The sequence below is a fragment of the Trichosurus vulpecula genome, chromosome 2 (assembly GCF_011100635.1).
Source record: "Trichosurus vulpecula isolate mTriVul1 chromosome 2, mTriVul1.pri, whole genome shotgun sequence".
Taxonomy (NCBI): domain Eukaryota; kingdom Metazoa; phylum Chordata; class Mammalia; order Diprotodontia; family Phalangeridae; genus Trichosurus; species Trichosurus vulpecula.
In genome coordinates, this window is record NC_050574.1 from 83,488,610 (window position 1) to 83,504,015 (window position 15,406).

The 15,406-nt window shown below is 39.0% G+C and overlaps 1 protein-coding gene across 1 annotated transcript; it reads right to left on the reverse strand.

The window, feature by feature from the left end:
- Positions 1-3,274: 3,274 nt before the first annotated feature.
- Positions 3,275-4,240, reverse strand: LOC118839816 (putative olfactory receptor 52P1). The gene has a single exon (XM_036747329.1). The coding sequence runs from the start codon at positions 4,238-4,240 to the stop codon at positions 3,275-3,277; it is 966 nt and encodes a 321-aa protein (XP_036603224.1).
- Between the last annotated feature and the right edge of the window lie 11,166 nt (positions 4,241-15,406).

A 15,406-nucleotide genomic window follows, 5' to 3' on the forward strand; every position in this document is an offset into this window, starting at 1 on the left:
CTCATTACATGTATTCCTTTCCCAGTTCTTACTTCACAATGGATTAATTTACATATGCATTCCTGAGTATCTAAGAAGTCATCATATTCATTTTTTTTCCTCACAAGACAAAAACATTCCATTACATTCCTTTAAAGAGGTGGAATTGTTAACACAAACAAGGGTGCAAGTGATCATACAAGGCAAAATAGAAGATTATAGTTAAACCAAATTTAAAATTTTGATGTTTTCCCTCTTAAGGACAAAGTGCATGTGGTTTGGAGTAAGAAGTGGGGCTGAATTTCATCTATCCTTTTTAATGGCTCTGTAACTGATAACCATACTTTTATTGATGTAGGTACTGTTTTCCTTTCTATAAAATGTTAAAGAGCATCTGCGCTACATAAATCACAAAGTTCTTTTGATGGAAGAACATTTTTTAAAATTAGGAGCATGAAATGTCTTCATCTTCACCGCCAGCACCTTCATCACCACCACTACCACCCACCAGCACCAACATCATCACCACCACTATTATGTATTATGTGTACCATCAGAGATAATCTTTTAAGAAACTGTGGATCTCATTAAGGATTTCCTATAGAATTCTGGGGAAATTAGCATGTCTCTTATAGACAGTTGTATCTGAAGAACCTCATGAAGATTAAAGATTCCATTTGGATATTGCATGAGCGGCAAAAACTTAGGTGTTCATCTCTAATTGGTCTCACTTGATATTGATAGTCCTATGATAATGGAGCTAAACCATATTTGAGATGATATAGTATTAACATGAACTAGTGTCCATAGAATGTGGAAAGTTTCGGAGAGAGGGAAGCTTCCAAGTAGCTCTTCAGTGGAGGATTTCATGAAATCCAAGGATAGAATTGGATTGTGATAGTTATCAGTAAAGGAATCATCATTGTCATTATCATCATCATCATCATCTTCACCATCACCAAAATCACAGCTGAGTGATCCCTGTGTTCTCACTCAGATACATTGTAAACCTTCCCAGGCCTCCAGAGTGCTCTGTGGACCCCCTTCCTTTGGATTTGTTTGCTTATGGGCCCAGTCCCAGCACTCAATAGAAGCCCACCCTGGTGTCAGGGGCTGAATCATAGTTGTATCTCCTTTCACATGTGGATCCCCAGAAAAGGCATCACAAGATTAAGACTTTCTGATCAGTGCTCAAAACCAAAACTCTAGAATCCTAAATAATGGGAATTAAATCTCTGCTTTATTCTAGGTGCATCATCTTTGCTCAGTGTCTCTCAGCTATTTTCATAGTCATTGATTCTCTCTCTGGACTTCTTCATCTCAGAGTCACCTGCTGATCATCTCATTCTCTCTGTGTTAGGGTAAAGTGAGGAGACTGACATTTCTTTTAGTACATATTCACCTAGTTAAATTAGAATGACTCCAGCTAAAGTTAAATCTATTCTTTTAACTGCTTGAATCTTGAGCTGATTCAGCATTCATTGTCCCTAAAAATTACATGACTAAGGTTAGAAATTACTATAGCTCTCATTTAACTCCCTTGTGTTTAGGGAAAAAACTGCAAAAAACAAAAATTAAAAGCGCAAGAGTTATGAGAACATTGGGCTATGAAAGCCCTTTCATTCCCCAAATCTCAACTAAAGTGAAGATGAAGAGGAACATTTATTCTCTGCCTTTGTAACCCAAATTATTATTATTAATTTCTTATTTATATCTGCTGAAAGAAAGGAAGAAAAAAAAACCTGGCTTAGGTACTTTGACTATCAGAAAAACTTCAGTCTCACCACACACAGAAAAGTTAAAAAAGACTGAATTCTTGGTGACCAGATTCTATGTACACTGAGGCATTTCTGGATGTTGGGTTAAAATAAACAAGAAAGACAAATCAAGCTAATGTAAGACCAGATAGAGCAGTGACATCAACACCAAGAGAGAAAAAAAAAACAGTGAGGAGGGAATAAAACTTCTTTATTTTAAGAAGCCTTTTTGACTCTCTGTAAAGACTGAGGGAAATAAGTTTCCTAGATAGTTTAATGAAAATAAAGTATATCTGATTTTTTTGGTACCTTCAAAGAATGAATGTGGTGGCGATTCACTGACTGTGTGTATTGCAATCTACACAACTGACAAATTGTAAACACTTAATAAATTCTTCTTTTCCTTCCTTCTTTCCTTGTACAGGTATGCACTGTGGATGTGTGTGGATGAATGCACATCTATATGTATGTTTATGTAAGTTAGGAAGGATGTGACTTCAGAGTGAATTAGAACCTTAGGAGGCTAATAAATTAAAGCTGAAAAATGAGAATTTTGTGGCCATTGATGATCTGTCCTAATTTTTCTCTCCTTGGCTTCAAACATCCCACAGACATGCTAAGCTTTGGTAGTATTCCCTTGACACCTGACATCTATGAAAGAGCAGGACAGACATACCTAAGAAACCCACACCTGGAAAAGATGGATGGGAGGGAATGGGGGGGGGGTGGGAAATCGGGGAAGTAAATACAAACAGTCCAATGGAGAACAATGACCTCATTCCAGATAGGAAGAGCTAGACTAGTTGAATTCTCACTGATAGCATTTCTGTTGTTTCATGTTGTAGGTGATCTAGAGTATAGTCCTGACTCTCTACCCATAAGTTTCTGAGTGACCTTGGGCAAGTCATTTAGCTTCTTCATCTATAAAATGAGACCACTCAATAGACTCTAAGAATGTGTTCAGCTCTGTTATTCTTTGACTAATGATTTTGCAACCACATTGGATGATTCCCATCAGAAAATTTCTGCTGGTAGAGACAGTAAAGAAATTGAAGCCGTGGAGCATAGATGACTGGTAGGAGAGCAGAGGAGTGGACTTCTCGGAGATGTAGCAGTAGAAGCATGAAGTTGAAATCCAGGTGAAGATTATATGGATCAAAGGAGAAAGGTAGATATCTAGAGCTCATGTCCGGAGAAATAGGCAAACTGTATACAATTATTCAAATAAATGATGTCACAGTTCAGTGTATGAGAGCGAGTCCCTCTGTAAAGCAATGACACCAACGACTGAGGGTAATCTGGGGTAGAGATGGGGAACCTACCCTATGTGTTCTTTCCTAGAAAGGAAAGAGAGGTAGGGGAGTGAGCCCTTGGACAATGATTATGACCTGGGTTTGCTGGAACGGCCTAGCTGGCTCTTGGGAAGGTGTTTCTTACTCATATCAAAATTTGATCTTACTCATTGCTTTCCCTGAGCTTTTGGAAGTGTCTCCTCTTAGGGATGTTGATGTCTAGTTATCTAACCACCTCCCTCCACGTCACCCTAGTCCTTTGTCCCCAGAACTCTGGACTCTCAAGAAGACTCTAACTACTCGATCTCGGATCTCTTTGGTCTTTACACCATAGACAATGGGGTTGAGAGCTGGTGGGAAGAGCAGGTAAACATTTGCCAGGAGAATGTGGATGTGAAGTGGGACATGGCGGCCAAAGCGATGGGTAAAGAAAGAAAAGAGGGCAGGTGTATAGGAGATGAGGATGACACAGATGTGGGAGCCACAGGTTCCCAGGGCTTTAGCCCTGGCTTCACGAGATGAGAGTCGGAGGACCGCGCGTGCAATGAGTGTATAAGAGAGGCCAATGCAGAGCAAGTCAACCCCAATGACAAGCAATGCTGCTGTCAAACCGTACACACGGTTGGGTATGGTGTTCCCACAAGCCAACTTCACCACAGCCATATGTTCACAATATGTGTGTGGAATCACATGGCTGTGGCAGAAACTCAGGCGCCCAATAAGAAAGGGGCAAGGAAACATCAGCAGGGAACCACGTAGCACAGCAGCCAAACCAATCCGAGAAATGACTGTGTCAGTAAGGATGGTGGTGTAGCGCAGTGGGTCACAGATGGCAACGTAACGGTCAAAGGCCATGGCTAGCAGCACTGTGGACTCCATCATGCAGAAGGCATGAATGAAGAACATCTGGGCCAGGCAGGCAGCAGCAGCAATGTGCCCAGCCCCAAACCACAGGATGGCCAGAAGTTTGGGTAGTGTGGTGACTGATGCAGCCAGGTCGATGGTGGAGAGCATACAGAGGAAGAAGTACACAGGCTTATGCAGGGCAGGCTCAGTGGCAACCACAGCTAGGATAGTCACATTACCCACAATAGTAGTCATACCCAGGCAGCATACAGGTATGGAGAGCCATAGATGGATTGACTCCAAGCCTGGAATGCCCAGGAGGAAGAAGACAAAGGGTTCCTGGATTGTGTTGTTTGAAGATATCATGGCCTACACCCAGGATCCTGGGCTCCCGGCTATTATCAGATATTCATCAAATCACCTGCAAAAATAGGACAGACATGTGGAATTAGGGGAAAGGAATAAGGCATTAAGAAGTACTAAAAGAGAGAGGGTTTTTTTTTATCTATCCCCTGATTTAACTAAGCCTGTTGAAAACGTCATTGAGTTCAAGCGTATATTTACCTCCAGGATCAGAGTCTCCCTAGGGCCTCAAGGGATGATCGAAGATGATCAAGGTCTCTGATGCTAACCAGTCATTCATTCATTAAACGGTTAAATGTCTAGAGACAATTAGGTGGTGCCATGGGTGCCATGCCCTGGACTTAGAGGCAGGAAGACTTAAGTTTAAATATGTTCTCAGATACTTACTAGTTGGGTGACCCTGAACAAGTCACTGAACCTCTATATGCCTCAATTTCCTCACCTGCAAGATAGGTATAATAATAACAACTAACATTTATATGGCACTACTTTGTGCCAGGCACTGTCTTCATTGCTTTATAATTTTTTTATCATTTAATATTTTTAAGTTTTTAAATTTATTTTAAACTTTATACAAAATAAATAAAGAAAAAAATTGCCATGTACACAGCAGAATATGAGAGAATTCAATATAAAACAATAAATTTCTTTTTCAAGAAAACCTATATAATAAATACTATTAATAAATACTAGTAATAAATACTGTTCCCTCTTTAACCCATTCCTGATGAGAGTAAGGTTTCAGCACTACGCAGAACAGACTGTCTCCCATGTCTGGAATTTTCTCCCTCCTAACCTCTACCTTTTGAAGGACCTGGCCTCCTTTAAGACTCAGCTCAAAGACATCCTTCCTCAAGAAGCCTTCCTTTTCTGGTCCCTCCAGCTATCGGTGTTTTTGGCTCTGGGATTTCATTGTATCTGCTTTTATGTGTTTTGAATATATCTCTACATATGTATTCTGTCTCCCATATAAGAATGTAAGCTCTTTGGGGGGCAGGATGGCACAGTGGATAGAGTGTTTGCTTTGGAGCTAGGAAGAGCTGGGTTCAAGTTCTAAATTCACATACTGTTTCTGTAACCCTAGCCAAATCACTTAACATCTCAGTACTCCAGAGCTGCAGAGAAGATGCCTCTCTTCATTGATAAAGTTTCCTCACCCAGAGATTCCTTATATTAATGAAAGCACAGGTTCAATACCTATCCTTCTTGGGGGCAGATGCTATTTCACATTTGTCTTTTAATACCCAGCACCTAATACAGTGGCTAGTCATAGCAGATACTAAATAAATTTTTGCTTGCTTGCTTGACTCTGCCTCATTGATTTTCCAAAAGAGAAAACAGAGTAGGGTTCTTGGCCCAGGATACTCATTCTCACAGTCTAGACAAGCTAGGAGACGCCAGGCTCATTTTAGGGATTTGAAGACTATGAGGATAAAGGCTGAAGAGATGATTCCATAAAATTACCTGCCATGGAATGTCAGAGCTAGAAGGGATCTTAGAGACAATCTCATCTAAATCCTTTATTTTATAGATGGTACTCATGTACCACCTGTAGCACATACCAGTTCTTGAGAACAGATCTCAAAACTGAAAACATTTTTAGAACAAATATATTTGGTCACTTGGCAGAAGACATGAACTGGAAAAGTAATTGGCTCTCTCTATCCAAATTCTGGAAGGTTTATGTTGTATAGGATTTTGACAAAGCAATCACACATGAATCATCTGACAAAGATATTACACACAAGATACACACAAATCACATGAAATGGACCCAAAGCACAAGATTGTGTGGACCCTAAACAAGTTCTGGATTCAGTAACTGGGGGAACTGACTATCATAGTAATCTCTGAAATTCCTAGAGTCACGTGACATTATGGGTACAGACACTTTCTAATCATTTAAAGTTAGATTCAAATAATATAATAATTTCTGAATGACATAATATATCATTTTTCCTACAAAACCATTCAAATGTATCTTTCATATAACAGCTTCTTAGGTATATGAAAACAGGTAAGTCTTTTCCAGGCAAAACATATACAGGGCTAATTGTTGGAAAGGTTCTTCTAAGCACAGTTAGTCACATTTATATAAGACTTCATGGTTTACAAAGCGTTTTACCAAAAATATCTTATTTGATTCTCACAACAACTTTGTGAGGTAGAGGGTAATATGTGAAAATTCCTTCCACAGGTAAATTTTATTCAAAATACTATTATCTCCATTCCCTAGGTCATGAAACTGAGATTCAACAAGGTTGACTTGCTGCTGCTCTCAAAAATGAATTACCCTTAGAGCTGTGGTTTGAACCCTGGACTCCAAACTCTGAACGCAAAGACACTAGATCATGGTGTCTCCTACATATTTCATACTTTACTTTGAAACTGGAGATGACCCTGGGTCATTCACTGCCCATCAGGGGTAGCTCTGAGAGCTCTGTCCCTATCCAGAAGAGAGGACATCAGCAACCACAAATTATTAAACTAGGAAGCATGACAAAAAATCTTCCAGTTACCCTGAACTGAATTTTCTTCTCCCATCCTTTACTTCCAAGCTTCTATAAATGTTTAGACAATGTTGCTTGCACACTGACCTAGGAAAAATGAGAGGGCAACACCAGATCATTCCTTCCTTGAAGTCTTACATTCCCCTGTGAGTATCAGAACCTTCTGAAACTACATGGACGCTGATTTGTGCTACTGCTAAATAATCCACGATAATAAAGTTCTATTCCTCTGACTTTTAAAACTGTCTATGATCTAGTGCCCTTGGACATAAGATATTTTCATCACACAAGGCTTAGTACAGTATAGATCAGAGGTAGGGAACCTGCAACCTGAAGGCCACATGTTTGGATTCACTCAAAAGGCCACACTTACAGATCTAGAAGGCCACATATGGCCATAAGGCTGCAGGTTCCCCACCTCTGGTATAGAGGCCCAATTAATTTCAGTTAGCTGCTTAGCCAGAGAGTTTTATATACAATGTCTCCAGTCTTCCTACTCCATTTTCCCACTCCACAGAATCACCCCTTACAAGTGTCCACTTTCTTCATAATCTCTCCACCCCTTCCTCATTTTCAGGAGAGGATTGGGGAGGTACCCTAGAACAGGACCTCATGCATTCAGTAAATATTTTTGAAAGAATGAAGATATTAGTCATTTATACCTTAACGTAGATTTAAGCATCCTTTCCCTTTGTGGAACAAAAGGCTTATGTTCTGGCAAAGGAATTTCAGTCCTGGGGCAGTGGCCTTTCTTTGCCCCTGAAATATCTCCACAGAGGTGACCTCCTCCCTCCCTTAGCTCCATGTCTGGCTGGCACAGTATCAGCAAGGAAATAGGCTCAATTAAGGACAAGGTCACATTCCCAGAACTTACTCTGTGTTTGTCTAAGCTACATGTTTACCTAGAAATGCGACATCTTTAAAATCCTTCATTTTTTTCCCTCTCTCTAATTTGAGTAATAAGATAACATAGAAGTTGGAATAGACTTCAGTACACCTGCTGTTTCTCTACCAGGTGATATTTCCCTTTCCAGGAGCCCTCAAAAAGTTCTCTTCATTCTAGACTCAATGCCAAACTATAGGGTATCCACGACCAAATGCCAGCTCAGAGTCTTAGGGAATCTTAAAGATAGAAGGAACTTCAAAGACCATCCAGTCTGACCAGACTTATCAACAGGATTACCCTCTTTGACAACCCTAACAACTGGTAATACAATATCCCCTTGAAGACCTCTAATGAAGGGGGATTTATGAGAGAATTATGAAATCAGCTATAAAATGGGGCTGATAATATTTGAAGTACCTGCCTCATGGAATTGTAGTGGGGAAAGTGCTTTGTGAACTTTAAAATAGGAATTTTTAGGACAGAGATAGTGATAGTGACTCGACCTGTGATTTCATTAGGATAGAGAGCTCTTACTCTCAGTGTAGATTACACTTTCCCTGCAATTTATAGTGTGAGTGTGGTCTGGAACACTAAGGATAAGTGACTGGCCCAAGGTCACAAAATAGTATATACCAGAGGAGACAGTTATTGTTGCTGTCGATTGCACTTTGGAAATTTTAGTGGCCAGAAAGTTTTTCCTTCTCATCCAGCCAAAGTTTGCCTTTCTGCCATGCGTACCTAATTCTGCCTTCTGGGGCAAAACAGAACAGATCTATTCCTTCTAACCTATGATAGTCCGTTAGGGATTGGAAGATGGCTAGTATATTCACTATAATCTCTTCTCCAAGCTAAATATCCTAAGTTAGTAGAATTACATATTTAAAGTTAGAACGGACCTTGAAAGTTATCTGGTCTGGCTCTCTCATTTTATACATATAGACACTGAAGCCCAGAGAATGAAGTGACTTCTCAGGTTCACACAAGGATGAAGCTGCATAGCAGGGACTGGGCCCCAGGTCCTTTGATTTAAAGTCAAGTGTTCATTTTACTCTGCAAGCTGACTCTTACCTACACCACCCCTAAAAGGCTGTGAAGCATTCCTGGTTAAGTCCCACATCCCTAAACCATGTATTTGTACCAAAATCTCCTTTGATTTTCAGCAATGAGAAATTAAGGTCGAGATTCTCTCGCTGTTTCCATTTGCAAAACCCAGCTTGAGCAATGTGCAAACAGGGTCTCTCCATACATCCAAAGGACCTTCATGGTACCAATGACAATTCTGGAAAACTACAGGGCTGTCGTTAATGTTTTATCTATTTGTGTGCTTTCATAGGTAACTCTCACTCAGCAGCTACTGATATTAGGCATAGCCTTGAAGAATCTTCCAAATGACAGTTTACCTTGCTTTGTGCCCAGAAATGTCTTTTACCCCTTTACTTCTTTCTCTAATCATCTAAACATCATTATCATAATATAATCATCATAAGCCTATGTGGTCCCTAAGTTAGGCCACAACATAGGTCTTTCTCTGTTGAGCCATCTGATTATGAGGGTATCATCTTTACTACTGAAATGCCTAAAACATATTGAGGAATCCATTAATCATAGGAATATTTCTTTTGGGGCCAGAAATGCTCCCCAAATATTCACTATGATGCAACCTATACCCAGTTCTGCTCTTTCAACAGATTACATCACATAAGTTTTGAGTCTTTTCAAAACTGAACAGTAGAAATCATCTTTCCCAACCCCCTACCTCTAAGCCAATACAGACAGATGGGTCTTTTCTGTCCCCAAACACTTTCAGAGAAAGTTTTAAATAACACATACCCCATACTAATAGTGAAGACATTCTCCCTTGCCCTCTAACCTGTATCATTCTTGTTGCAAGGGACCCCCTCCCTGTTCAAGTTGATTTCCCTGGTGATGTTGAAGATGTGTATCCCTGGCCCAGACTCACTTGGCCCCAGAGTGGCAGCAGCAAGAGCAGGTGAGAGTTTGGGCATGGAGGAACATCCTTGGGAAATAGTGAGGACATTGCTGATCTTGGTACTCTGTGTCTGCCCAGGACTCCAAGTCATCAGGATGCTAGGCAAAGAAACAATTATAGTGACTGGATGCTCCTCATATCCATCCCACCAGGCCTCTGGGGGCCTGCGATCAGCAAAGTGTCTTCTCTTACTGGGAGTTCTCAACTCCCAGGTAAGCAGGCATCTGAGCTCTGGTCTCTCCTGGGTATCTATCATGGCTTAAAGAGACTAATTTTGCTACCCTGCTCTCTCTCTCTCTCTCTCTCTCTCTCTCTCTCTCTCTCTCTCTCTCTCTGTGTGTGTATGTATATTTCAGGAAAGGAGAAAAATAAGTTTGGCAGGATCACATCCCTGATTTTTTCCTGAAACTTCATGGTCTCCCTGTAGAAAGCAACCTTTTTCTCTCTGCATTCCTGTCTAACACTGATAGCACAGAAGAGGAGGAAAAGGAGGCTAGAGTCACAAGGCATAAATACCATCTTCCAAGGTCTCAGCCTCAAGGCAAAGCTCAAATCTCTTTCTCTACTTTTTTCCCATTTAACAGTATTTAATTTTTTCTAATTACTTTTTCTCTTCTACCTTGACAATTCACCAAGACACCCTGCAAGCTTCCCTAAATCATCTTATCCTGGCTTCTCTCCTTATATCACCTAGTCTAGAGTCAGAAACCTAAGCTATCCCAGAGTTAGTGTTTGGCTTTCTTTTTCTTTTCCTTGCTTTTTAAGGTACAGTGGAATGAGTACTGGGCTAGGAGTCAGGAGACCTGAATTCTAGTCCCACTTCTACCACTGACTCCAGAGGGCAGAACCACAAAATCTCAGAGTTGGGAGGCATCTCAGAGGCTGCTTCATTCAACCCCTACCTGGCTGAGAACTCTCTCCCAATGCCTGGAGTGTGCATGGGTGTATTCATAAGGCTCATGAGATAATGTATATAAAGCACTTTGTGAACCTTAAAGCTATATATTTGTGTGTATACATGCATATGTATATACATATACAAACATATATGCACATATATGTAAGTGCAGTATCTTTGATAACTTAATAGAGAGAAATTCTCCAGACTGCAAAGGCTTTAGAAGTGACAGAAGTGGAAGGACTGTGTGTAGAGAAGTTTTTCAAGGATTTTGGTTTTAATAATGAATATTTGAAATTAGAATTAATTGAATTTTGTCCTGATAATGCTAATGTGACTCTCAGAACAAAGTCTGGAGTAGCTACAAAGTTTTTAGAAAATTTTCCTAAAATCATCATTTGGCATTGATTACAATTATTACTTGAAGATTCATTATCTGAAATAAAATGAGTTATTCATTTTAAAATACATCATTTGGGGATAAAATATATTCTATTTATCATCAATCTAACAAAAAGCAAACAAAGCTAGAAAATGCAGCTAAAAAAATTTAAATTTAAATTATTAAAATTGGTTAACTATGGGGAATGAGATGGAAGACATGTAGTTTATGAGTTGCTACTGCTGTATGGCACATATATCCTGCATTATATATGCATTTTTCTAATTCTCATTCTAATTTAGGAAAGAGATCAGAAAACATTAATTTCTTTCAATATCTCATTTTATGATTGACATTCCTGAAGACTTTTCACTATTTTTAACTACATTGCAGTCAATGTCTATTAACATTCAGAAAGCACAAACATTAATCAAAACCAGTATATGAGCTTTGGACAATTTAAAGACTGGAACTGGAAAGTGTAAACTGAGGCAGACACTCTCTTGAGGGAATTTAGATCTCTTTTCTCCAAAGGGGAAGATATCCAAGAACACAAAGGCCAGATATTGAGAACTAAATCCTCCTTTTCCATAGATGGAAAAACAAAATAAACCAAAAAAGGAGGAAGATGATGCCTATGACACTGAAGGTTTTTATTAAGCAGGGAAGAAAAAAAAAACATGCACATGGGTACTGTCTAGCCTGTGCTGAACAGGACAAAGGATGGGGAGAGTTTATATACCTTTTAAACAAAGGTAAGGAATTTGGGGGGAAAGGTGGGTTTAGAAAAGAATGAGTCAGTAAGCCCCATCCCCAAGGGGCTGGGAGAGTGAGGAATTCCAGTGTCAGAGCTGTGGCTCTTTGAGAAATAAATCAGAAGGCATTCTTGGTGATAAACAATCCATAGTTCAAGGCTTGATAAGGAGATGTCTTCAAAACCAGGATATTCCAAGAATCCCGTAACCAAAGTTAGGGGAATCTCTGGAGATAAGGTTGTCTCCAAGAACCATAAAACAGGATGTGTCTGAGTCCCTTAACCCACAAGCAGGTAAGTCTTTGAAGACAGGAATGTCTCTTGAAGGTCCATAAACCACCAAATGGCTCTTTCTCTGATTCAAAACTGGTATGAGCTTCCAGCTGGGTTTACTCTTGGTCACTGCAAAGGTTGTTGGTATGCCACTCTGTGTCTGAGTTAAGATAGCCAGTCCTCATACAGCTCTTCTAGGTTACCTGGATAATTGGGGAGCTTGAGCAATCGAACAAAAGCGTGAATCTCAAGTCGAAGATTTGATTAAGTCAGATATGTTTAAAGACATTCCATTAATAAAGATGATACAGTTAATACTCTTTCTAGAAGAATGTTAATAAAAATGTAACAATATGTGAACATGTCTATTATCAGACAGAAACAATGAAAACATCTTTATTTATTAGAACCATTTACTTGGGCCTTATGAAGAACTAACTTTACCATAGATGGCTGATAAAAAAAATTTATTATTTAAGTGAAATTTTAAAACATGAAATTGATTTGAACAATTTTCAGGATTTTGTAAATAGCAATGCAGAATCAAACAATGTCCCAATTCCTGCAACTATCCTTAAAGCTAAAAAGATAGCTCTGCTGTAGTCAGAAGTGCCAAAGCTGAAAAGGTTTTAGCTTAAGGGATATAATTTGTAAGAGGGTGAGAAATAGTTTAACATTAGATTACGTATCAGATTTAATAAGAAGTTTATTGGGAAAAGAGTTCATGGATTGAGATGCAGGTCCATTTATCAAATTATGGTTGAACTGTAACCGTGGGTGAGCTAAATATAGAAGAGTTCAGCAAAAATCAGTGAAAGTGTCCTATGGGAATGGATTTGCTTTATTGAAATATTTAAAAGGATATTGTATATTTTATTATTATTTGTAAATTGTGTGCCACATATACATCATATATATTAGTAAAATTTATAGTAAACTTATATATACCATACATGCTATTTTCAGAGATGTTTATGTACATGTGAAATGTTTAGGTATATCACTGTATAATTATACATAAAAAAACTTATTCTTCAGTTAAAAAAAAAAACTTCAGTAAAGGACGAAAAATCTGAGGTTAGATAATGGCTTATCTGCAAAGGATCTTGGCATTTATTTAAACACAGACTCAAAATGAGTGGACAGTTTTTCCTAGCAATTCAGAAATCTAATTAAATTTCCTGTATTGTTAATAAAGCCTCAATGCTCTGCACAAAGATGGTGAGTGCAAGTCAGTTAATCAACAAATATTTATTAAACAATTAAGTACTTTGAAAACTTCAGAACTCTGATCAAAGAACGATAAATGACAAGGATAAACCAAGAGTGCAAAAGAATGAAAATTAAACACTCCTCTCTCTCACCTAAGAGCTGGTGACCTTAAAATGCCATATTGCCAATGTGATACAAAAAAGCGGCTACTATGAATTTGCAGGCAAATTCCCAGGTTTGAATTGTAAGATATAACTGACTCTTCATGGAAGACGAAACCAAGACATTTATTCCAACAGTAGAAAGCCAAATCCATCATAGCAACAAAGAAATCTAGACACGTTATCAGTGCAGGGGGGACCATCACCCCCAAGCCTTCCTTCCTTCAGGCCTTCCCTCAAAATTACTTAAGCAAAATCACTCCCTCTCTCACCCACTCTGGCTGCTGCTCTGCTCTCTCTGCTTCCTCTCTCTTCAAGTTCTAACTCCCTCCATCTCTCTCCCAGCTCTGACTCACTCCAACTTCCTGCTCCATCCCTTCCTGCTCCACTGGTTCTGCAAGCTCCTCCCATGGCAGGCTCATGTGACTCAGGCTTCCATGTGACTCATGCAGGTCACATGGGCCTATTAATGGATGGGAAAGATCTTCCCATTTCCATTAACAATACAAATGCAGAGGCAAACATTTTCAAACACAAGTCACATGGGGATTTGTTTTGCAAGACTGTGTAGCTATACATCAAGGAATTTCTTCTTTTTTCCTTCTAATCGCTTAAGAGGAGGGACAGATTTATTTTTTTTTAAACAACTTGTTACTTGAAAAAATAATTTTTAAATAACCAGTTATTTGGCTTTCAGGATTGAAGAGAAAATGACTACCTAATTGCCCTCAATGAACTGAAATCAATAGACCTAGATAAAATTTATTCAGCATGCTGAATAAACAAGCCTTAGATTATAAGCTTTTGTAGGGCAACTGTCTTTTATCTTTTTGTATCCCCAGATCTTAGCATAGTGCCTGGAAAATAGGTGCTTAATAAAAACTTATTGATTTGACAATCAATTTATAGCCTTAAGGCCCAAAGATCTGGCCCTCACTGGACCATACTCAATAACTTTCATGGCCTATTACTTCTGTGATGAAATAAAAGCTCCCCAAGAAGAAAAAATTGTTTTCCTTATCTGTTTCCCACTCCAGCTTTATTTAACATTACACTTGGTTGAACGTTCCTAGAGGGCAGAGACTTTTTGTCTCAGTGTAAAAGTGTAAGGAAAAAACAACCATTTTGGGGTCTGTTTTCCTAGACTTGGCATAAACATTTTTTAAATTGAATTAAAGAATGTGAACTGATTGCAGCTGGCTCTGTTGGCTTCCTTGAACCATTCAAAGCCATTGGGAGAGAAACTGAGTCATACCCTAAGAGTGCACGTTAGAATTCAGGAAAGAGATAATGAGCTTGTGCATTCAATGTGTTAGAACAAACCAGTGGCCAAGGGGACTGAATGATCTGAGGGAAGAAGAGATTAGTTCTTTATCTTATCTTCTCACAGACCTTTCTACTCATGGACACTGCTGTTTCATCACCCAGATGTTCCCAGGACACTGAATTTCTCCTGAAGCCAATGGTTGAATCAAGTAGGTGATGCAAAAAAAGCCTAACTTCTATTCAGGTCCTAGGAACTTATCTTAACTGACTGTGGATAGATTGAGACCACACTCAGAACTTTTTTGTTGTTGTTGTTTGTAAATTAACTTCCCTAAAGCCAAAGAGAAGAAAACCAAATGCACTTTCCCTCTTTTCCATTGGAGAACGAGAGACTTGTCAATCAGCTATTCTGATGACTGTGTTAAAGATAGGAGGTCAAACTGAAATTAAAGAGATTTATTAGCTTATTTAGCTTCTTCAAGTATTGATTTTTTAAAAATAAACTTTCAGGCCCACTTAAGAGTTCAAAGCCAATGAGCAGTGTTTTGGGATGATAAGATTAAAAAAAAAAAGTAAAGCATTTTATAGTAAAAGGAGGGGTAGATGAAGAGAGGGAGCAACCAAAAGAAGAAAGGAGAATGTTTGGCATACAAGTGGGAAGTTTTATCATCAGAGAAAGAAAACATTTTCTGTTGGAGGGCAGGAGACAAGGGGAAGAGACTGGCATGAATTATCTTATCATTTTGACCAGCAAATGCCAATAAGCCAACACAAATCAGAAGAGAACAATCATTTTTAAGCTCCTACTATGTACCAGGCACTACACTAAGCCTTTCC